A 23376-nucleotide genomic window follows, 5' to 3' on the forward strand; every position below is an offset into this window, starting at 1 on the left:
AAAATTTGTGATAAAGAGGCAAAGAAAATCAGAATAAGGAATCACCTCTGAGAGTCAAATGAAGTTGTGTCTCAATTTGTACTCTCTGTTTCATGTTGCAGATGTGGCATTTGGTATTTGTGTGGCCGTTGTAGACATAATTCGTAATGTACTCTCTGTTTCATGTTGCAGATGTGGCATTTGGTATTTGTGTGGCCGTTGTAGACATAATTCGTAATGAAGAGAATATTTCACATTGACTAATTAATTTATATTTACATGGACACAATTCGTGGGATAATGTGTAAAATACTTTTAGTACCTTAATTTATAATAAACTTTTTTTTACTTCGAGTTCTAATTTTATATAAAATCAGTATACGTGTCATGATCTGGTATGAATACAATATATAGTATATTTCAGTTAATTAAAAGATGAATACGGTTAATCTATTAAGAAATATTATTATTTTTATTGTATTATTAAGAAAACTACTTTACTTTAATTCATTAATTTTTCTAAATAAATTGTGTAGATTGGATTTTTATTGTATAAATGTAAAGCCCCAAAACCCAACCTAAAAGATAAGGGGTCATGTAAATCATAAAAAACATAAAACATTTTTTCATGATCTTATCAAGCAACTAATTAAAACCACTTAAATTGAGTTTTGGGCTATTTTCAATAATATTTTATGCTGAGGATATAAATGTAATTTTAAAAATTAAACCCATTTAATTTTAGTTAGCCTATCAAAATTCAATTCATTATTATAACCGTTACAATCTGATCACCAATTGTAAAAACTACTAAATTACCATGTTTTGTGATGTGAGATAGTAATGTTTATAACCAGTACAATCTAATAACCAATTGTAAAAATCACTAAATTACCAAGTTCTGTGATGTGGGATAGTAATGTTCGATCGATTATACTAATTATTTAATACTAGCATGTAATTCAATCATGGAATCAACGACAATGCCATGATTATAAAACGTGTGGTGCAAAAATTTAGGGCTACAATACAGGAAACTTAAATAAAGCCGTTTAAATTGGAATCCCTATTAAATTAGATACGTATTTAGTGTAGATAAATGAATTAATAATAATTTAGTATAAATTTAAATCAATCTATCTTTATATTTTTTGCTACAAATATGTGATATTACAAAAGAAATGTCGTAAGTATTGTGAATACATAGATGCATATATATAGGAGAGCGAATGTCGTCAATTTCGATACAATTCTGATGTATGACGTCGGAGGTTATAGGGTAGTTGGTTGTAGAGAATTCGTTTGATGTTTTCTGTCTGAAATTGATTATGTATAATGATGATATGCAGAAATCGGAAGAGAAGATGAGTTGTGCTTGTGCTACGAAGTTTTGTGTTTATGTTTCTCATTCGCCGTCAGCCAATTTATTTAGAGCATCAGCAGTGGGGCGCCCTATACTCCGCCACGTCAACATTTTATCCTCTTACCCATCCACCTGCAGTGTGTGGCGTTCTATAGCCCGCCCTATAATTTTAACTCATATTTTGTATTTTTTTTTATTTTTTATGTTTGCAAATATATCAATTAGCAAGAATAAATATAAAAACACCACAAATTAAAGGCAAATCCTATTGTCAGTATTTGTTTTTTATTTTTTTATATTTTATGCTTGCAAATATGGAAAATCGTCGGAATTCATTATTGAATTTAGAGAGAAATTGAGATGAGAAAGGGAGTGGAATGAAAGGTGTGAAATGAAGTAAAAAAAATTGGTGATATATATAGAAGAAAATATAAAAAAAAATGAAAATGTGTCTTACCCCCGCAATGGGGGGCAGAGGATAGGCCGGAGGATGCAAAAAATGGTCCATCGTCGGCGGAGGATGCATAGGGCGCGGAGGAAGGAAGTCGCATAGGGCGTAGAGCTGCAGTGGCGCCCTAAGGCGCGCTCGATGCATCGGGCGGACTTTAGGGCGCCCCATGTGAATGCTCTAAGCTGAGAATGAATGGTTGAGTATTTGGTTTATTTATGTTGTATGTTAGTATATTGATTTAGGTTTATAAAGGTTTATAATCGTTGTATGTCTCAATTGATTCTAATATGGTATTTTTACTTATTATATTATATTTATTTGAGCATTAAATTAATATTGTAATTATTATAAACGGAATAATTTATTATAGGTAATGTAAGTGGATACATTTTTTCTTCTTAAAGCTTAATCAAATGATCTTTTAAAATATCCTCATTCATGTATGATGAATGAGAGCTCTCCAAATTTCAATAATTTGTTATTACTAATTTTAAGTTTATGGTACGTTTTAGTTATATAATTCATAATTAATTTATTTATAATTTTTATATAATAATACTGTTTTTAATTTTATTCAATCAACTAAAATTTAAAATCAATGTTTTAAAATATTTTATTATGTGTATCGCACATGCGTGATTCTAGTATAAGTAATAAACAAGTCAGGGAGCGAGCTACTAAAAGAAATTTTATGACATGCATTCAATTCTAAGACAAAATTATGTTACTCCTTTTGTCCATAAAAATATGTGCACCTTCCATTTCCAGATGGGGATTCCTTGTTGTGCAAAATGCCACAGCAGGGGGTGCTGTGGTAATCCAAACTATTGATTTTTGAACTGAAAAATAATAATCCAAGTATGTGAAACTAATTTGTGGTGTAGATCACCACAACACCCCCTGTGTTAGAGTTTGTATACTAGAAATCACGTTTCGAGTGATTGAATACTGTAAAACTCTTATTTTATTTTCCAAGGAATAAAACATATTATTTTTGTCATAATGTTGTTATGTTTTACATTTAATGGATGTTAATTGCATGTTTAAATGTATAAGTTAACTTAACAAAGTCTAAGTCTTTATTTTAGTAGACCGGTTGTGTGCGGTGTCCACTTTAAGGTAACACGGTCAGTCCTAAACAAAGAAAAAGAAGAATTTCACGACCTAAATGGAATTAGACTATCCATCGTGAAAGGTTGCAATGTCAATCCGCATATTTCTAAGCCTTACTGAAATAAGATGACATTGGTGTGGTAAAATACTGAACGGATCTAACAACAAGACTTGTCCTTGTGCTATCTACTGAAAGGCGAGGTCTTGATAAATATTTGTTTCTTAATCAATGTAGGTTAGCATTGAACATACGGTATTGATTATGCATTACTTTTACTTATCAAATGGTGTGGGTTTTTCATAATCCAATAATCATGATATATTGGGTAGTGGTGATTAATATCTAGCGGTGCTAGGATTGCTATTATATTGAATCGTGCGCGAGGTTAGTCTCATTTGATAATGTCCTCAAGAGGAGCGCGAAACAAGGTTTTATTATTCGGAACCTAGCTAGTTGGAGTTTGATCACTCTATGAATAATAAATAAGCGTTTCATGCTAAGTCCACTCTTGGAATTAATAAGAAATTAATTAATTAAGTCCATGGCAAACATTAATTACTTAATGGATATTTTTATCTTAAGCGCGAGAAATGAAAGTTTAAACGAAAACCCGGATTACTTATAATTTCGGATTTGGATGGGGAGAGTTCAATATTACTTACGTAGTGGCTGCACGTAATATTCCAATTACACTTATATTAAATTGTGGGTTCAATTTAATTAGTAAAAAGTGAATTGGATGAGCCCATATCCAAAACATTCCATAGATCCCTATCTGGGCCCAAAAGGAACTTAATATAAATAGGAGAGCATAGGAGACAGAAATAACACAATTTTATTTCTCAAAATTTTCGTCCCTTCCCCCCTTTAGGAGTTGGACGATTTTTTTTTTCTCTCCTCCGTGGAGTAGAATTTCTGTCTTCTTTATTTAAGTCCTAGTATTCCGGTGAGATCAGCCCACACTGATATTGGAGTACAGTTCGGGAACCAGAGAGAAGATTTGTGGTCTAGTATTCAAAGCGTCACGTGGAGAAGTCGCTAGCCATCATCAATTCCTTGGAGAATTAATTAGGTATTATTTCTTCTCAGTAGAAAAGCATGTTTTAGGTTTCAATATACTTAAAGCATGATTTATTCAAGTTATGAACATGATACATGTGAGAATTACGCGAATAGATTTTGTCTAAATTATCTGCTAAATAGATCTGATTATTATGTGATTTATTTGTTCAATTAATTATGAAACTCGAACGCGCTTTCGCTGTCAGTTCCTTCACCCTGCTATGGCATTTTGCACAGCAGGGGATCCCAACCCTCCATTTTCGCCTATCTTATAAAAATATGGACATTTCCATTTTTGAAAAGTTGTCTCTAACTCATTACTCATATACAACAGTTTTATTTATAACTTATATCACTATGATCCACTATTATAATTCATTAAACACTAATAATTATATGGGTTCAGTTCTACTATCCACTAATACTCCCTCTGTCCCATAAAAGTTGAGTATTCATTCTGTGCACTCGTTTTAAAAAAATCATAATAAATAGTTACAGTGGATAAATAGTAAAGTAAATTTGATAATAATGTAGAGAAAATTCTTATCTACGTTATTCTCGATTTTACTTTACTATTTATCCATTCTAAACTATTTACGATTTTTTCAAAACGAGTGCGAAAAATGAAGTGACTCAACTTTCATGGGACAAAGGGAATGCTATTTTAACTAGCATTCTATTCTTCTCTCTTACTTTCCTAATTATGCATTAATTTTTGTGTCATTTCAAATGTATATACTCCCCAAGTTCATTACAATGAAACGTTTTTTTAATTGTTTCATTAAAAATGAAACATTTTTTAAAAATGGAAATAACTCTATATTTATTTTTTCATATCGCTTATTTTACTCTCTCTTCATTAATTCACAAAACAACACTGCATAAAATCCTGTGTTGATTCCCAAATGTTTCATATTTAATGGGATGAATGGAGTATATTTTTATAGAACAAAGTGAACATTCAATTAAATAAGATAGTTAATGGAGACTATATGACAAATAAACAATTATAGTAAGAACTAAAAGGGATAAAATATGCTTATCATAAAATCATGAATCAAAATTAAAGTTGGCGATATCTAATGCTTCTTGATCCCACATTCCCGCCCACATACACATAAGTTTAAAAAATTTAATATTGAATCACGTATGGTAAAGCCCATTAATTTTTTATAGAATCACATATGGTAAAGCCCATTTATGTTGATGCACTTGCACCTCGCTGTGATAATTAGTGAGTTTCAATTTCAACTTGAAAATAAAAACTTATAAAGCAAATATCCTTCTTGCTTTATGGGCATAATCTTCTGCTGTTGTTTTAAAACTTCATGCTCCTTCAGTCTTGTAGAAATATGTTATATCTCAAAACAGTATAAATTTTGAGTTCAGTATGGATTTTAATGTAATATTAATAAAGTAGAATAAGTGCCACCTTATTAGTCACTCTTACTTTACTCTTTCTTACTTTATTCTCCCTTTATTTTTCTACTTTTTTATTACTTACTATTTTAATCTTTATTTAGTTAATTCATTTAACACTATTTTTAAAAATTGCGTTGAAGGAGTATGACATAGCGATAAATGGAGAAGTATCGAGAACACGTGGACTTAAAATATGTAGCCTGACACGGGACTACACTGACTTCTACCGCACTGGATTATGATGCCCCGTGCTTTTCCCGAAAACTATATATTCCTTCTTCTCCGTCAATCCCCTCAATTTCGTGCCCTAGACTTCCAATTTCAGCCGCAATATGCCACCTCGACGCCAATTTTCCGTCCTCCCCTCCAAATCCCTCCTCCACGCTCGATCTCCGCCTCCGTCCATCTCTGTGCTGCCCTGAATCATGTAATTTCAGCTTAAGTTTTAGCAGTTCATCAGAGTATTTGATCTAGTGGCGATTCAGATGGAAATATTCTTGAATTTGTTTGGGGTATTGGTGGCGTGGTGCTTCTTGAGGTGAATGGAAGCAGCAGTTGAGGTTGGAAGTTGTTGTGGCGAGGATCATGGGCTCAAAAGAGAGTTTCAGCAGTGGCACTGGCGGAGTAGTTGTTGGGGAAGTTCGATGGCGTGGTGAAGGTGCGTGCACCTCAGTTGGTAGGAAAGGTAAGCTCGACATGATCACACCTTATTCTCTTGTTGTAGCTGATTTTACTAGTTTTGGCTTCGGGTGTTTAATAATTTGGTCATTTGGTCATTTGAGTGTGAATAATTTGGGGAAGTCAGCTTCTGCAATAATTTTGAATTAGAGGAAACTTCTATTTTTCTACTGGTGGTACTCAATATTATGTGATATTGTCATCATGATGTATCAGATGAGTGGTCTGTATGTGACTACACAATTTTTTTTGAAATATAGTACTTGGTAGCACACTTAGCAGTACAAAACATTCAAACAGCTCTTCATAAATTCCTCTTCTTGTTACTTTTACCATATTTGTGCTATGTTGGAAACTTGGAATCCATTGTCGCGATATGTAATGTGGATTTGCGTCTATCATCTTTTAAGTTTGTGGATTGCTTGAGAAAACAAAACGTCAAGTTTCTTTTGATGCTAACTATACACTAGAAATAGTAAATTCTTAGTTGTTTGAGTTTCACTTACATGCCTTCACAACTAATATTGGCTTGTAATATTAATTGTTTCAGATGACATAATTGCTGCTAATGTCTCAGTGCCATCTTTCTGGCATAAGGTTCCCGATCCTGAACGTTGTTTGGGGATATCTCAACCATCCAGCTTGCACAGTAATGACATGCGTAATGGCCATGATTTGGGGAACTTGAATCCTGATCCCCCAATATTGGAGGTGGATGTTAAATGTTTAACACAGAAATGTAGTAGATTAGAGAGAAAGAATGGTGGGCACACTAAGAGATCAGGGATCATACAGATGGAAATCTCTAAAAGTAAACTCGGAGATGAGGCAAATGGAACATCTCCTAAACTTGTTACTTCATCTCCTGCAAGTTGCAATAATTCAGGTACAGCATGCTGCGTGTCAGATATTTTGGTTCATGTGACATATATACATCATTTAATATAGAAAATCTGTATCCCTGAAATTTTCCTTCCTCTTCTGTTTCCTGTGAACACTAAATACACATTACTTGATTTTTGCTACAGTTTTCCACCAGTCTTTAATCTTTATTCTTAACCTCTGCTTCTTTTACCATCTTTGGAGTCTGCAGCTTGTTATGAGTGGGACTGATTATTCTTCTGCTTAATTTTTTTTCGTCACAGAAAAAAATCAAATAATTAAGCAAAACAACAGTTCGAGTAGTAGACGTGGAGATAAAAGAACTAGCAGACTCAAACAAAAGAGTAGGTGTGAGCCTTTCTCGCTGAAGAATGGCTTGGTGGGCTTTAGCTCAGCTGCCGGAGGAAACAACTTTCTTGGTATGAATCGGTTTCTTTTTGCCCAGGCTAAAATTAGTTTTTTTCTCCTTTTCGCATATATGTTTACTGGATGGTTGATGCAATGATATATCCTTGTTGGTTTGATAAAAGGCATACTTATTATTTATTGCTTGTATAGCATGTTTATTATTTACTCCCTCTCTCTTGTCCGCAAAGAGTGTGATGTGGAGGGGTGGGCATTGGTTTTAAGAAAAATAATGGGAGATGTATTTTAAGGAGATGGGTCCCACAAGGAGTATAGTGCTGGCTAACTATTGGGTTGAAGGTTCATGGTCGCACACTCCCACTAAAATGTAAAAGTAAGTGATTGGTTTTCTATAAATATTGAGCGTGAATGATGGCGCAATATAATGGGTTATGTCTAATGGGTTATGAAATATGGTTGCTTTAAATTATTCTTATAACTTTTCTTGTCTAGTCTTATGAATTCTGAAATTTTCTGCTTGATCCCCAAAGTTATCATTTAAGTAGAGTTTGCAGCAAATGGTGGATCTAAACTCTAGAACTATTAAACTTCTGCATTGTCCCATCACTGCAGAATATAGTGGGGAAGTAGAATATTTACACTGAGCTGCTTACGTATATAACCTGATTATCAGTTTCGAAAATATTTGCTTTTGTTGATTTCTTTTATCTTGTCTTGTCTACTCAGTTCTGACTTCTGTAATCTTTTATTGTTCCCCTAAACTTCTCATTTATAAAGTACAGCTCCATCTGAGCTTCAGGTCTAAAAAACTTGTGCATTATTCATTACTAGAAACAGTTGCCTGAAAGCAAAGTATTTGCACTCTTTTGGTTAAATTGCATGCAAGTTGAAATTTCTCCCACGATGGTTTAAGCTTAAAAAATTTGTCTCTATATAAATTTGGCATGTGGGATCACATAGGTAAGCTAAGTGGCTAAAACAGCAAGCAACAGACTTAAGGGTGTAGCTGTATCCACATGGTGCGTTTTGAGTTGAATACTTTTGGTAATCATTTTAAGTGCAATAGCTAGAGCATGCTTTAGCATCCTAGTTTGGGTGGATTAAGGACATGGTTGTTTTTTGTTATTCCTATTGGTGTTTGCTGACTCTTACAATTTCTGAGAACTGGTTCTGGTTTTGTTCCATGGGGGGATTGGTCCTAAAGCAGCTGACGTTTGCCATGGGTTAACATTGATTCTGCATCTGTAATTTTGGTTTGAGTTATTCACAAAATTTTATTACCTTGGTGCATGTCCAGAAGGGATGAAAATTTTTGCAGCTTTGATTAAAATGATCCATAATACATCACGTGTGGTAAAAACTCATTGCACATTGCTTACTTTGTTTCGTGTATCGTTCATCAAATGCATACTTCAACCACACATTCTATTGTGAGAACATTGTTCTAACTACAATATTTTATTCAGGAACTTATGGTTTAAAAACTGATGTCTTTGATATCACAAAGCTTGTCAATGAGCTGCCTCTACATGACCTGGTATCTGGTAACTATAAAAGTCCGAGTATCTCCAAAGACAAAGGAAAAAAGTCTTCAAGTTCAAACAATGATCTTATGCAGTCATTCAGAAAGGCATGCTATGTTCTTCAAGCTCAAAAAGGCTTACAAGTCCAAAATTGTGCCGAGATTGAGAATAGTTGCATCCGTAGTGATTCAACCAGCTTGATTACTGTTAATTCTACTGTAGGCCAGAGTGGTGTAGACAAGGGAGATAACTGTACTCCAGTGCTGCTGTCCACTGATGAGGTTAGTCTGAATTTATTTGGAATAGCAATAAAACCTTAAAGTATGCAGATAAGTGAATTATATTCCTATGTGATCAATGCAACTCCGCCCCTAATAGCTGCTATTGGTTAGCTGTATATTTTGTTATGTCTAATCATTTAATTATTTCATTAGTACTCCTAATTGTTTTGTCCTTGCAAATTGCAAACTTTATGCTTATGTTTGTCCTACACACACACACACCACACACACAATGTACACACTGCAGACAATGCATTGTGTGTGTATGTCTTGTGTGCAGTGTGTATTGTGTGTGTGTGTGTATATCTTGTGGCAGTGTGTGTGTGTAGTGTGTTCAGTGTGTGTGTTGGAATTTCAAATTTCTACTGTGGTTATAGAATTCGAATTATAGAATTGAGAATATAATATAATATACTCCCTCCGTCCCAATAAATATGCAACATTTGATTTTCGGCACGAGATTTTATGCAGTGTTGTTTTTGTGAGTTAATGAAGAGAGAGTAAAGTAAGAGAGAAGAAAAAGTAGAGATAGAGATGTTTCTATTTTAGGAAACGTTTCATTTTTATTGGGAAAAGGAAAACGTTTCATTTCTAATGGGACAGAGGGCTAACACTCCCTCTGGCCATGAAATATAGGCTCATGGATGGACGGTGCGGGTTTAATTGAGAAATTGGTAGAGTAAGAGAGAGAAGAAGAAAAAGTGGGTAAAGTATGAGAGAGGAGAAAAAGTGGGTAAATTATGAGAGAGGAGAAAAAGTACGAGAAATTAACTTTTCATTTTTGGAATGGGACTATTTTTCTTGGATACACCAAAATGGAAAAATGGGACTATATTTGTGAACGGAGGTAATACTCCAATCCCTCATAGTTGAGGCGAAACTTTTTTGGCATGGTGTTTAAGAAAGGGATGTTGAGTGTGTTGAATAAATAGATAAGAAACAGAAACAGAAGTTACTATGGAAATGACTCAACTATGAGGCAACTTTCCTAAATGGAAAAATGACTCAACTATGAGGGAACGGAGGGAGTATAATTTTATCAAAATATAAAATAAAAAGGAATTAGAATGGAATGAAATAGTCATTGCCATAGTAGATGGAAGGAAGGGCTATCTCCATGGAGAATGGAATGGTGATTCCTAAGAAAGATATATTCCAAGCAAAGGAATGGAATGGAGCTAGGTATTACATTTCCATTCCTTCACCCATTCTACAAGGTTCTGCTACTCTCAAAATTGTTAATCAGATGCTATTCCATTATTTTGCAATACTTTATTATGCTTATTTGCCAAATTATGCTTCCAAGTTAGTTTAAATTTTCAGAGTTGTGACTTGACCCATTTTTTGTTTCTATTTTAAGGCTCAAGAATCTGATGAGAAAATCCAAAAGTTTAGAATTGCTGATGCCCCACTATATACACCAAAAGATATCTCAGAGCGTCTTGCACTTCCTCTGCCAAAGGATTTGGATTTGTTACTCTCTGATGCAAGCAAAGCTACATCATCAAAGAATAATGCTGACCCTCGTGTTGGCAGACCAGGTGCTCAGCGAACTGGTCTACCACCTTTCCCTTGGTCTCAATCTTTCACTGGACATGCTAGGTTGGGCTCTGATGCCATGAAACTGTCTGCTGGTCGGACAACATGCCAGGGTAAATGGGTCAAAGTTAAAAATCCTATCGCTCTTCAGAGAAGTTCTGCTGATTTGTTAATGGATTTTGAGTCACTAGCATTTGACCGAAGTTTAGTTCCTTCAGATAATCTTGTCTCTGAGAAACAAGAGAATATACTTGCTCCTACTGAACGCAGCTTTTCCGTCTCAGGAGCATGCTCAACCTCAAAGGTTGCTGCAGGTAAAAATGTCATCTACAGCCCATGTTATAATAGATTTGCATCTATTTTTCAATGCATATTTTGGTTGTAGAATATAGATATATTTAGATATTAGCTAAATGATAGAACATGCATGTATGACTTCTGAGGATAGGAATCAAATTACCTTTTCTTGATTTAAGTTTATACCACTCAGGTGCTTACTTTCCCTCTGATGCGTAGAAAATTCCAAGCAAAACACCTGTAGTATACACTTGTGTGGCTTGCAAAGGATGATACTTCTATTCTTGTGTATGATTTTATATATTTTCAGTCAACAGACGTTTACAGTAATGCTATGCTTCAGGATTTAGGGTGTTGCTCCCATATTGAATGATTTGAAACATTTAAAAAAAGTTCTGATCTCTGGTTGGAATGGTTTGTGGGTTCCAATTGATCTATTTATAATCAATTAAGATAAATTGAAGACCAATGATTTGCTGCTACCTTATCCTTCAAGTGATCGTATGATGGCAGTGGTTGGTATCGGCGATTATAGCTTTCTACTTGTTCTGCTTTGTGTTAACTTCCCTTGTATTTTATTTGGCATTGTTACCTTGTAATTTGTTCCTCTCGATATCACATTAGTATCCTTAAAACATTCCATTTTCTCCTCCATTGTTCAAGTATCATGACAAATTTTCTAATGTTCTGTATGGAGATTTGTGTATCCATTTTATCTTTTTCTTATATTACCTGTTGCCATCAACAGATGAGTGCTCGTCCATTCAAGTTGCTGCTCAGACGCTGATAGACATGGGAGCTTACTCCAAGGAAAATCCTTGTGCAGTGGTAAAGTTACTCAAAAGACCGTCACAAGTGACTATGAAAGCTAGCAAGACAAAACTAATCAAGAGATGTGATTTTGTTGATGCGCCAAACTCAAAAGTTAGGCCAACAAATTCTTTAAAGGCCAGTGATGGGTTTCCTTTGAAGAAGCTCAGGCTCTCCAAAGATGCACTTAATGCCTGCATCAGCCATACTGAAGTTGGGAGGCAAGGGAAGCTGCACCAGTCTGCAGCTGCCCTGCCGGTCAGATCACCTCCCAGGAAGCTATTTAGGGATTCAAACACGACCACAGATAGTTACGGTATCAGTGTTGTAAAGAAGTCTAGCATACTGAAAACACAGAGGGTAGTAGACAGACCGAGCAGTACCAAACCCAAGTTCTGGAAACCCTCTCTGTGAAATTGGGTCACCTGGAGGGCTAATTGGTATAGTCTGCTGCAGAGACATAAGAGGCATGCTTCTTCCTTGTTTCTTATCAATTTTTAGTGCCAAATGATGTATAATTGTTAGATTTGTATATAGTTTCACTTATAAAGAGGTGTGTGCTGTTTTATTTGATGCTAGTGGCTCATAGGAGCTGCGATGTTGTATCATTTCTAACATCACTAGACGGTGCCGTTTAGGGCATTATTGTAATATTCCCACTACTCTCGTCGTCAAGGTTTCCATTGCTAGGATATTACATACTGCTGGTGAATATGCATAATATATTTAAGGTTAGAATGTATGTAAGATGGGGCATGAGATTTGCAGGGAATGGTCCATGATTGTATATTTTATCAAGATTAATTAATTAATTAATGAAGCCTTGTTTAAAATTAAACTACATTTTAAAAAGGTTTCATTATGTCTCCATCTTATGATTTTATAGTAAATTTGTTTCTTTTAAGTTTTTATTCAAATTTAGTCATTTTGATTTTTGTCCAATTGAAAATCTAAGTGATAGCATGTGATATGTCGTATAATAATTAATAGAGGGAACATCTTTTTTAATCTACGAACTTTGCCAAAGTATCATTTTAGGTCCGTGAACTTTGCCAAACTTGAAATGATATTTTCAAAATTCACGGACCTAAAATGATACTTTGGCAAAGTTTGTGGACCAAAAAAGATGTTCCCTCTAATTAATAACTCTACCTAGGCAATGTGGTACACATATCATGATAGTCAATAGTCCCTAATAGAGTATAATAACCCTACCTACGTAATGTGGTATATCCCATCACCATAGCCAATAGCCCTTTATAGAGCACGAGGCCCTATTTAGGTAATGTGACAGCCAATAGCCCCCGACAGAGTATGTAGCCTTGTCTAGACCATGTGACACAACATCACATTACTTTTTTGGAGCTTGCTGCTAGGCGGTGGGATTGTTTGACTGTCCTGGGGTGTGTACCACCAAGTGTTCGAATAATGATCAATTACTGATCGAATATGGATGTATGGAGAAATTCTTGGGATCCGAATCAAGACCTGCCCCCAAAAGGGATTGGGGTTTTAGATCCTTGGGAAATCCCTTTTCTTAATACCCTTATTCCCCCTTCATCCGGAGCTGTCTTCTTCGAGGCCCTTCCGGCTTCCTCCTTGCCGTCTTTCTTCTGGAGTGAGAGTGAGTTTAATAGACAGTGCCCAAACTAATTCCACCAACACATGAATATGTAACAAGCAATGCTGTCGGCCCAGTGAGGATGTCATTTACTCAAATCTGGCTAAGCAAACGTCTCATTCGGTTTATTTGTTTTTTCCAAAGCCGTTCTCTTTTATCAATCAAGAAATAACATGTGAATGTTGTAAATTGATGAACTACGAAATCAACTTTTCCATTGATTCAGCACCAAAGTGGGCCAAAGCAGCATGCACTAACACCTCATTACTTAGGAAACCATATCATTAACTTGGGTCCATTCATCAAAAGAATAGTATATTTAAAGCCAACAACAAATTCAACTCCATCATATTCATGGGGCACAATCTCTGTTGTTCACCTCTTCGGTCCACTGCTTAGCTGAATCACTGGACACCATTCTTCATGACCATGCTCTGAGAGTCATGAGTCAGCAGCGACAGCGCTCGGACAAGCTCTACGATGCTAGGCTCCCTAATTATCTAACCGGGATGAAGGTTTCCGTGGTAGAGCTGAGGAGCACAAGTCTATGGAGAAAAGGAGCCAATTTCAGCAGCTTCCTCATCCCACCCAACACTCTTCCCATGCCTTATGTGAAGAGACTCCTCATAGTTTACCACAATCTTGGCAACTGCTCTTCTTCATACTACAGCTTATCCGGTTACACACTCTTGACCCCGGTTGTTGGCTTTCTGGTTTATGATGCCTCCAGCAAAAACTTGTCGAATGTGGAGCTCAACACCAATGGGAAGACTATATCTGTTTCCTTCAACAGTAACTCATCGGGCAACGAGGGTGCGAAATGTGCTGCATTTGGGCCTCTCAGGGACGTCTTCCTAAGTGATCTGACAGCAACACTCAAGGCCATTTCTCTATAGTAACTCCAAGCAATAAAAGACACAAGACTTTGGTGTTTTGGATACTCGGGTTTGTGGCAGGATTCACGGGGCTGATCTTAGGCACAGTGGTAGTTTGTATGAGAAGTGAAGAAATGGAAAGAGATGCAGATGAAGCCATGAAGGAGAGTTTTTGAAGACTTACTGGATCGCTAGCAGCAAAATGCCAAGAGCTCAAGTTACAAGAACTCAGCCTGTTCTTGAGACTAAAATCCACCCAAATCCAAAACTGTCTTTGTATGCTTAATTACACTCTTTCTTTTTCATTACAATAGCCTTCAAGGATCTCTCTCTTCTTGTAAACAACATTGGGATTTTTATTACATAGTCGACTGGTTATTTGCAGATTACATATATACATATACATAATGGTTCAAAAAGCAGGGGAGATCACCTACAGTTGAGTTCTTAAGAACCAAACAATTCATTGTACGTTATTGGTTTTGGTCTTTCCCTGATAACTAAATTAATTTTGAGTAATAGTATTAGCTCAAAATGAAATCATATTGACCTAATTGAAGTAATACGAATGTCAGTAGGACAAACTTCTTCGGATTGTCCGTTGTCGGATTATTTGGATACGAACCATTCGGGTTATAATTTTTACGGAATATCAATTTTCAACCTTGACCATAAAATTTCGGATTTCAAGGTAACTAATTAGACTTATTAGACCTATTTTTTCTTTAATTTTCTAACTAATCTATTAATAATTTTATTTATAATAAATAAATACACATATAAATGAGTGTTATTTCAATTTAAAACTAAAACTCTCTGTTCCACAAAAATATAAGCATATTATATGACACGAAAATTGGGATTCACATTATTGTTAATATTTTAATAGATTTATAGTGAGATTCACATTATTGTTAATATTTTAATGGAGGTATAAGTTGTAAAAAACTTGACATATATGAGTAATAAATTGGGATAACATTTCTTAAGTAGAAATGCTCATATTTTGGTGGGATGAACGAAAATAGAAAGGGCACCACATATTTATAGGATGGATGGAATATTATATACTCCCTTAATTGAGTCATTTTTTTATTTTAAAAAGTTTTAAGATTCAAAAAAAAAATACTAACACTTTCTCTTATTTTATTATTTCTTCATCTTTCCAAACTTTATTCTCCCTTAATTTATTTACAATCCAAGACACATTATTCTTAGATTCCCAGGAACTTAGGGAGTAACTTTAAACAAATCAACATTTTCCTTATATGCTCTTGTCTGTGTCGCTCTAGATTAGTTGATAGTTCGCTTAATTACCACTACAAATCCACCAAACATAGATAAAGCAAAATCAAGAATTGATTTTTTTGATTTCCCCAGAAAACGAAGGTGTATTTAGTGAAATGGGTAACCGAGGATCGAATTTCGGGAACCGGATGTCGTTCTTGATGCTCTCCATGTTTGCTACCATGGCTTGGTTTTATGTCGCCGGCCGGTATTCCTATTCTTCAATTTTCTTTTTCTCCTCTCTTTCTCATTAATTTTGATGGATGGATTTCTTCAGATTGTGGCAGGATACGGTGAGCAGAGTTTATTTAGTAAACGAGTTGGATAAGAGAACTGGACAGGTGAAATTTCACATTCTATATAAATATTTATATCTCGAAATTTGCCTACCCTTTTTTTTTTCTTTCTGGTTTAGATGGTTGTGAATTTGTGATTAATGTATTTGTGGCACTCTTGTAATAAGATACGAGCCCTTATAAGTCTAGCATCATTTTTTGCTTAATATTGAGCTATATAGGTTAGATACTGACTAGTTGTGGGTGATGATGATGGATAGTTATTGTCCATCAGTTATGTGAATGTATGCGGTCGTTACTTGCTTGCTTCTGCGATTGATGTTTGTTGCTCCATTCCCATAGTATATGTTTTTGCAATGTTGCACCAGAGAAACAATCCACGGTAGCAGATCAACACATGGAGCTCATGACTGATTTGAGAACCTAAAATTTCTTCTTTATTCTGCAACGGTTTTTGTTAGCTTCGTTTTCCAACAAGTGATGGCATCTTGTGTGTTCTATGTCAGGGGAAGTCGTCCGTCTCTGTAGATGACACGATGAGGATCATTACTTGCAGGTAGTTTTTGTATTTCTTCCACTGCCATTTAGGTGCTACATTTGTTTTCGATTGAGTTTATTAGGGCCCCACAGATGATATATTGTTTGTCAGGGAATATCAGAAGAGATTAGCTGATCTTAATGTGGATCTGGAGAAAGCTAGGCATGAAGGTTTTGTGCCTAAGCATCTCGTAGAAAATAGTGTAACCACAAAGAAAAAACTTTTGGCTGTTGTAGGAATAATGACAATGTTTGGACGCAAGAACAACAGAGATGCCATTCGTAAGGCCTGGATGCCTACCGGTACGCCCTTCTTACATGTAGTTTTCTCTGTCAACACAAGTAGATGCGAGCTATTGAAACACGTCTGTGCCTATAAAATATATTTCTCTTTATAGTACATAAAGACATGATTGATAAAATTTGTCATTACTAAGAATCATTACGATCTAACAAAACTCCAATTTCAAGTGTAAATTTCCACTCTTTTAGTAAAATGGCTGCTTCTTGAATATTATGTATCCTGAATTTATTCAATGTAGGCACTGCTCTCAAGAAACTGGAAACGGAAAAAGGCATTGCCATCCGATTTGTGATAGGGAAAAGGTCTATGTGCCACTGATACTAGACTGATAGAAGAGTAACTTAGAGCACTGTGTTTTGACCATTTCTACACATCAATGCAGTGTAAATCAAGGTGACAGTTCAGACAGGGAGATCGACAGTGAAAATAGGGAGGCTAATGACTTCATGATTCTCGTATGTCTGGTTTTTGAAATGGTTTTGTAGTCAACACAAATAAGTCAGTCCCTTTGTCCATTGCCAGAAGGCATGAAGGTCAAGACTCAAGATACTAAACCATAACATGCTCATATATTCTAGCCTTTTAGCCTTCAACTAGCCTTCCCTTCTAGAATTCATGACTTTTTCCCTGCTTTCCTAGTCACTTTAATTCAACTATTCTTCTAGATCACTTTTATTCAACTGCAAGACTGCTTTTTGGGGTTGTTTTTTAAACCTTTGCAATAACAAAAAAGAAGATCAACTTTTGTAAAAGTGTCTTTTTCTTTATTCTATCCATCTGACTTGGGAACATACCTTCCATCAATTGAGAATATCACTATCATAAACATGGACAATGGTGCCACGTCTTGATATCCTACTCATGTTCTCTCTTGTCCCTAAAACGTCAATTAGACAGTAGCTCTTCACATTCTTAAAAATATTATACAAAATGGTTGAATTTTATAACCTTGTCAGGAAAATCATGTCGAGACAACTGAAGAGCGAGCAAAGAAAACAAAACTGTTCCTGATTCATGCTGTGGAGCACTGGGATGCTGAGTTCTATGCTAAGATTAATGACGATGTGTATGTTAATATTGGTATGTGTTCCTTCATCTACTAAATGCTAAAGATCTTTGGTTGTTCTTCCTCTAATACACTACCTAAGGGCTAAGGTGCCACGGCTTAATCTATAACTCCGACCCTGTTGTTGACTATTTCTAAAAATTTATAATTTCGGATTTACAGTTCAATCAAAGTTTATCAGGAGTATTTCATTACTATGAAGTTTCTCTTGGTAACATCTGCAGTTTATCACGACTTCACAATTCCCTACCAGAGATCTCCCTGAAAATGTTCCAATAAAAACGCATTACTTTTGGTTAGTGGAGAGTTCTTAAAATTCTCGGAGTCTCAGACTAATTAGAGCAGATCCACTTTGTTTACTAAAAAAATTCCTGATATTCTTGACTAGCTCTAGAATCTACATTAAGTTTATCATTTGCTGTCTCCATCTTCTGGTAGGATCAGCCAAATAACACTTGAAAATCTCGTAAGTAGCTCAAGATACAAATGAAGAAGAGACCCTTCTAAGCTTGCTTCATGTTTTGTAAACCTTCAAGAACTTGAAAATTAGCTCTTTTTTCTACAGATGCTCTTGGATCGGTGCTTGCAAGTCATTTGGATAAGCCTCGCGTTTACATTGGATGTATGAAGTCCGGAGAAGTTTACTCTCAGCCGTGAGTTCATTGGACACCTTGGAGAAGTCATTTCCTTGGGATTGAATGTTGGAAATATCTTTGATATATTGTTGCTTATAAGTTTTTCTTTCACATGCAGGAAACAAAAATGGTATGAACCGGACTGGTGGAAATTTGGGGATGGGAAATCGTAAGTTTATTCTCTTATCAACTTTCTTTACCCCGTCTTACTTCTTTCCAAATTTCTCTGTTCTCTTTCACAGTCTTCAATCTAGTCTCCCTAGAACATGAACACCCCACTTTTGCTTTTCCCTCTTGTTGCTTATGGATTTCAACAGTTGATACTGCTGTGCCCTGTTGACTGCAATATTAACTAGTATTCCCTATAAATAGATACTTTCGACATGCTTCAGGTGAAGTGTTTGCTATTTCACAACCACTAGCTCAGTTTGTTTCAATCAACAGGTACTTGTTTTTGGGCATTCTCCTGAAGCCATTTGCCATGACTTAGTGAAATTACTATACTATATACTATTATTATGTGGTTTTGCAGATTAATCCTCCGTGCCTATGCTCACGATGATGTGAGTGTTGGATCGTGGTTTATTGGGCTTGATGTTAAACATGTTGATGAAGGGAAGTTTTGCTGCTCATCTTGGGCATCAGGTAGCCACTATTCCTTTCTAATACTATCAATTTGAAATAAGTTGATGTGACTTAATGACGTGATTGGGAAATTTTGGTTTGGTAGATTAGATGGGACGTAATCTAACTATATGTTGTTCAGTTGGGTGGACTACACTCGTTACTGAATCTCGGGGCAACGGTACACAGGATTAGTCAAGCCTTGGCCTCCCCTTTGACAAAAATTAATCTCAAACCAGTTCAATCTAGATACTCTCTAGCCAACTGAGTTTCGAATAACAAAACAGCCTCTTTATAGTTCCATTCCTCTATCACAATGAGATAACACCCCTCCTTTTTGCATGATTATGCTAGTTGTAACTCCCATATTAGGCATGGTGTAGCATCTCAGAACTAGTACTACCTCCGTCCCTTAAAAAACAGTAGAAACTATTTTTGGTCCGTCTCTTAAAAATAGAAACTTTCTAAATTTTCTAATAAAGTAGGCCCTACAATCCACTAACACCACCTCTACTACTTTACAAATTTTCTCTTATTATCTCTTACTTTACCAATTCACCTTTATACCAATTGTGCATTAAAACTCGTGTTCTTTCAGAAATTTTTAAGGGGCGGAAGTAGTAATTACTCCCTCCGTCCCATTCAAGATGGTCACCTTTCCTTTTTTGTTTGTCTCTCCTCTCTCTTCATTAAAATATTCAACTACCTTTTTCCACAACACTTCCTAAAATTATGTGCCACTCAAGAATGTGACCATCTTGAGTTGGACGGAGGGAGTATATAATAATATGTGCGTATGCTGACCTAGTAGTTAAGGTTCTGGTTTCGACTTCACCATCATACAATCTGTAAAAGAAATTCTTCATCCAAAAAAGAAGTAATTTTAATAATATTATTGAGAATTGAGACGTTGGAAAATTATAGTGATGTTCCATCTAAGATATGAAAGAGTGGGAAGATTCAATGATATTATTTTTGTTTGTAAAGTGAAGAAAGAGTTAATGGCTTGATGGTGTTGTTTGCAGGAGCAATTTGTGCGTCTGCTTAAAGCTCAACTCTTGTGTTAGCGAGAAGAAGCTTCTGTTGTTAAAGTTTCCAATAGCAAAGCAATGGTGCTGACTAGTTTGGAGAAATACAGATGTACTATTATTCAACAGAGGATTCGACTTGCACAGAATGTGTTTTTTCTTCCATTTGTTTGGGTTATAGTAATATAATTTGAAATTTTCTACTAGTTTGGTTTTGTGAATAATTTGAATTATTAATATATATTGTAGGTATTATAGTGATTTAAATCATTAATGTTGGTCAAATTCTGGTTAGTTTCAAATCATGAATTATAAGTTTTTTTCAATTGTGTTTCTAGTAAAGTCAAAAGTGGCATTAGTATAAAATAAAATAAAATTAGAAAATATAAAAGAAAAGTTGTTTCAATGAAACATGTCATTTTAAATTTCATTAAAAATACATTTTGAGCATGAATGAGCCAATTGAAAAAAAATACTGAAACTTTAGACTAACAATTGGTACAAGAATTGAAAACTCAAGTTCCATAAAATAAGAGTAGGTAAAAGAATTGAAAAAAATATTTTAAATTCCAAATTATATGTTAAATAAATCTGCTTTTTAAAAATTGACACTACTATATTATTTAGAGTGAACTACTTAAATGGTACCTGATATTTCACTTTCGCACATAAATGGTACCTGACGTTTATTTTATATCGTTTTTGGTACCCATGAGTCCATGATAAAAATAACCCTAGGTACCAAACATGTTATTTTTTTGTAATGGAGGATATTTTTGGAAATTTCAAAAATAGAACCAAATATGTGATTTTTTTTTTCTCCCTTTATTATTTCTTTTCTTCTTCTTTAGTTTATTCTTTATTCTTTTTTCTTCATTTTCTTCTTTCTTTTTAGTATTTTATCTTCCTTTCTTCTTTCTTTTTTCACCTTAGTTTATGTTTCCTCTTTTTTCTTCTCTTTTTCTTCTTCTTTCTTTTTTGTGTTTTATACATACATCTAATTGCATTCATTATATAAATCAATAACAAAACACCTAATTAATTAATTATTTAAATTAATTAAATCAATTAAATATTTTTAATTTATTTATTTATACTCATTTTAGGGTCGAAACACTTAACTAAAAACTCTTTATCATTATAAATACAATTTACAATTATGAGGGAACGAAGTGAGTAATTTATAACATCAAAATAATAATATTAATATTGATTGATAATAATAGTATAAAGAGTGAGGAGAATGAGAGAAGATATTATAATATCACTTTTGTTACTAATTTTGTCAATGTCCAAAATATCCTTTGTAACACAAATGGAAAAATGAATAGTGAAAAAATAATATAAAACAAAGATCAGGTAGGTAACGTAGCTCACTCTATTATTTAATCATCAATGTGTTCGGCTAACCATTTTTGAAAGTGGGTGGTTTTTGTTTCTTGTCCAGTTTTGGGGGGTGGGGTCCACATAAACAGTAACATGTCTGAGTGTTCGGTTAGTCTGAATTTGGGAGGAGGAGTATAATGAACATTCCGAATTGAAAAATAAAATGACAAAACAATCCTCAAGTAGGGTTATTGTGCGAAAAGGAGAAGGGTGGTGTAAGTGGTGGGGGTATATTAGTAACTTCAATTTGTTACTTTTCATATATCTGATAAATAAAGCCTACTAAACCACCTCTAAAGCAAGTTACATATCAACCCAATTATTAAGGGAACAGTGCAAGCCTTCATCTTAATCGAGGCCTCGCCATTTAAGTATCTGAACAGCCGAATTCATTAGAAATGGACTTATTTCTGCCCATATCATATTAACCGAACACATAAATATAAAAAGTTCTATCAATTATAGTTATATTTTACTAATACATCTTTAATTTTTGTATATATTTTATAGGTATATAGTATCATAGTTGATGGATCATTGACAATAACAAATAAATAAATTTTATTTTTATGCAGAGCCATATTATATTTCTTCAAAAAAGTATGTTGATATAAAATTAAAATGTAATTGGATGACGAGATTTTTAGTTCAAAGCATACTTTAAGTATGTGTATAAGAATTAAGTACATTATATGACTAACTATTGAGAATTTTTTATAAATTTCAAAATAATATCTAATGCACATATACGTGTTTCTAATAATGTATATAATGCACAATGAGAGATTATGTGTTTTAGACAATGATTTTCTGATAATGCTTAAAATAATAATAACTCCATTCTCATGATTTATACTATCAGGTACCTACCTAAAAAGTATGAGCATTTGGTTTGGTATGGATTTCAATGTATAACTGATAAAGTAAAAGAGAAATAAATGATAGTACAAATAGTGTTAGTGGAGAGTGAGATCCACATCCTTAGTAGTTTAGTGTAATGATATAAGTTAAAAATAAGAGTAAACAACATAAGGAGTAGTACATAATCTTTCACTTTCGCAAAAAAAATGATACATGATCTTTGTTTTATATCATTTTTAGTACCTAAAAATCACATTTTTAAGTACCTGATGCTAAATTTCACCCCAAAATACCCCTAAAAATCTCATTTTCACATTTTTGTCATGAAGGGCATTTTTGGCATACACGAAAAGAGGACGTAAAATGAGTATCTATCTTCTCTATCTTTCTTCTATACTATTATTACTAATTATTATTAATATTATTATTATGATGTTATAAATTAAAATTAATTTATTTTATAATATAATTCAAATTATAACTTATATTCCCTCCATCCGCCATTAGGAGTCACTTGTATATAGGGGTCCCCCTTCTATACATTAGGAGTTTTAAGAAATGTTAAGAAAAGTAGGTGGAAAAAAAGTTAGTGAAATAGAGGTCTCACTTGTATATATTAGTTTTTAATGAAATGTGAGTGAAATGAGTTAGTTGAAGGTGGAACTCTATTACCATTTATGGTAAAAGTGAACCGGAACTCCATTCGCGGACGGACTAAAATGAAAAAATGGTACTCCTATTCACGGACAGAGGGAGTATTTATTTATAGTTATAACTCATATCTATTATTCTGTGACGAATCAAGCCTGATATCTGCCCAGGATATTAATTGTATACGACCCATATATCCCTTTTATTTATTTGACCTTTCAACGAAAGCCCTCTTTGCTCTTTTGCTTTGACTCGTAGGTCTATAATAATTATATATGACCCATAGGTCCATTGTCATTATATATCAGATCCAGGGCAAGACTGTCACATATCCACTAATGATTTTAAATATTCCAATACCATATGTCAGACGTATCCATTGCATCAATCACATATCTATATGTCCCATCAAATAAATTCAAATACCATAGATAAACA

General features: G+C 34.4%; 3 protein-coding genes across 6 annotated transcripts; all 3 read left to right on the plus strand.

The window, feature by feature from the left end:
* Nucleotides 1-5675: 5675 nt before the first annotated feature.
* Nucleotides 5676-12464, plus strand: LOC125221822. 4 transcript variants are annotated; one of them, XM_048124093.1, is made up of 7 exons: nt 5676-6076; nt 6620-6955; nt 7215-7370; nt 8784-9121; nt 10482-10773; nt 10879-10974; nt 11706-12464. In XM_048124093.1, exons 1-7 carry the CDS (start codon nt 5977-5979, stop codon nt 12179-12181), a joined length of 1794 nt encoding a protein of 597 aa, XP_047980050.1. In that variant the 5' UTR covers nt 5676-5976; the 3' UTR covers nt 12182-12464. The 4 variants fall into 4 exon arrangements, with proteins under 4 accessions (XP_047980050.1, XP_047980051.1, XP_047980053.1 ...); XM_048124094.1 differs by having other exon boundaries at nt 10945-10974; XM_048124096.1 differs by having other exon boundaries at nt 8784-8861; nt 9063-9121; nt 10482-10974.
* Nucleotides 12465-13262: 798 nt separating this feature from the next.
* Nucleotides 13263-14647, plus strand: LOC125224573. The gene has a single exon (XM_048127992.1). The coding sequence runs from the start codon at nt 13832-13834 to the stop codon at nt 14282-14284; it is 453 nt and encodes a 150-aa protein (XP_047983949.1). The 5' UTR covers nt 13263-13831; the 3' UTR covers nt 14285-14647.
* Nucleotides 14648-15500: 853 nt separating this feature from the next.
* Nucleotides 15501-20310, plus strand: LOC125223144 (hydroxyproline O-galactosyltransferase HPGT1-like). The gene is made up of 12 exons (XM_048126148.1): nt 15501-15758; nt 15828-15891; nt 16353-16402; nt 16496-16686; nt 16926-16989; nt 17070-17142; nt 17644-17767; nt 18319-18406; nt 18507-18557; nt 18761-18832; nt 18921-19033; nt 20038-20310. The coding sequence occupies exons 1-12, from the start codon at nt 15667-15669 to the stop codon at nt 20058-20060; spliced, it is 1005 nt and encodes a 334-aa protein (XP_047982105.1). The 5' UTR covers nt 15501-15666; the 3' UTR covers nt 20061-20310.
* The last annotated feature ends 3066 nt before the right edge of the window (nt 20311-23376 follow it).

This window comes from Salvia hispanica, chromosome 4 (genome assembly GCF_023119035.1).
Source record: "Salvia hispanica cultivar TCC Black 2014 chromosome 4, UniMelb_Shisp_WGS_1.0, whole genome shotgun sequence".
Taxonomy (NCBI): domain Eukaryota; kingdom Viridiplantae; phylum Streptophyta; class Magnoliopsida; order Lamiales; family Lamiaceae; genus Salvia; species Salvia hispanica.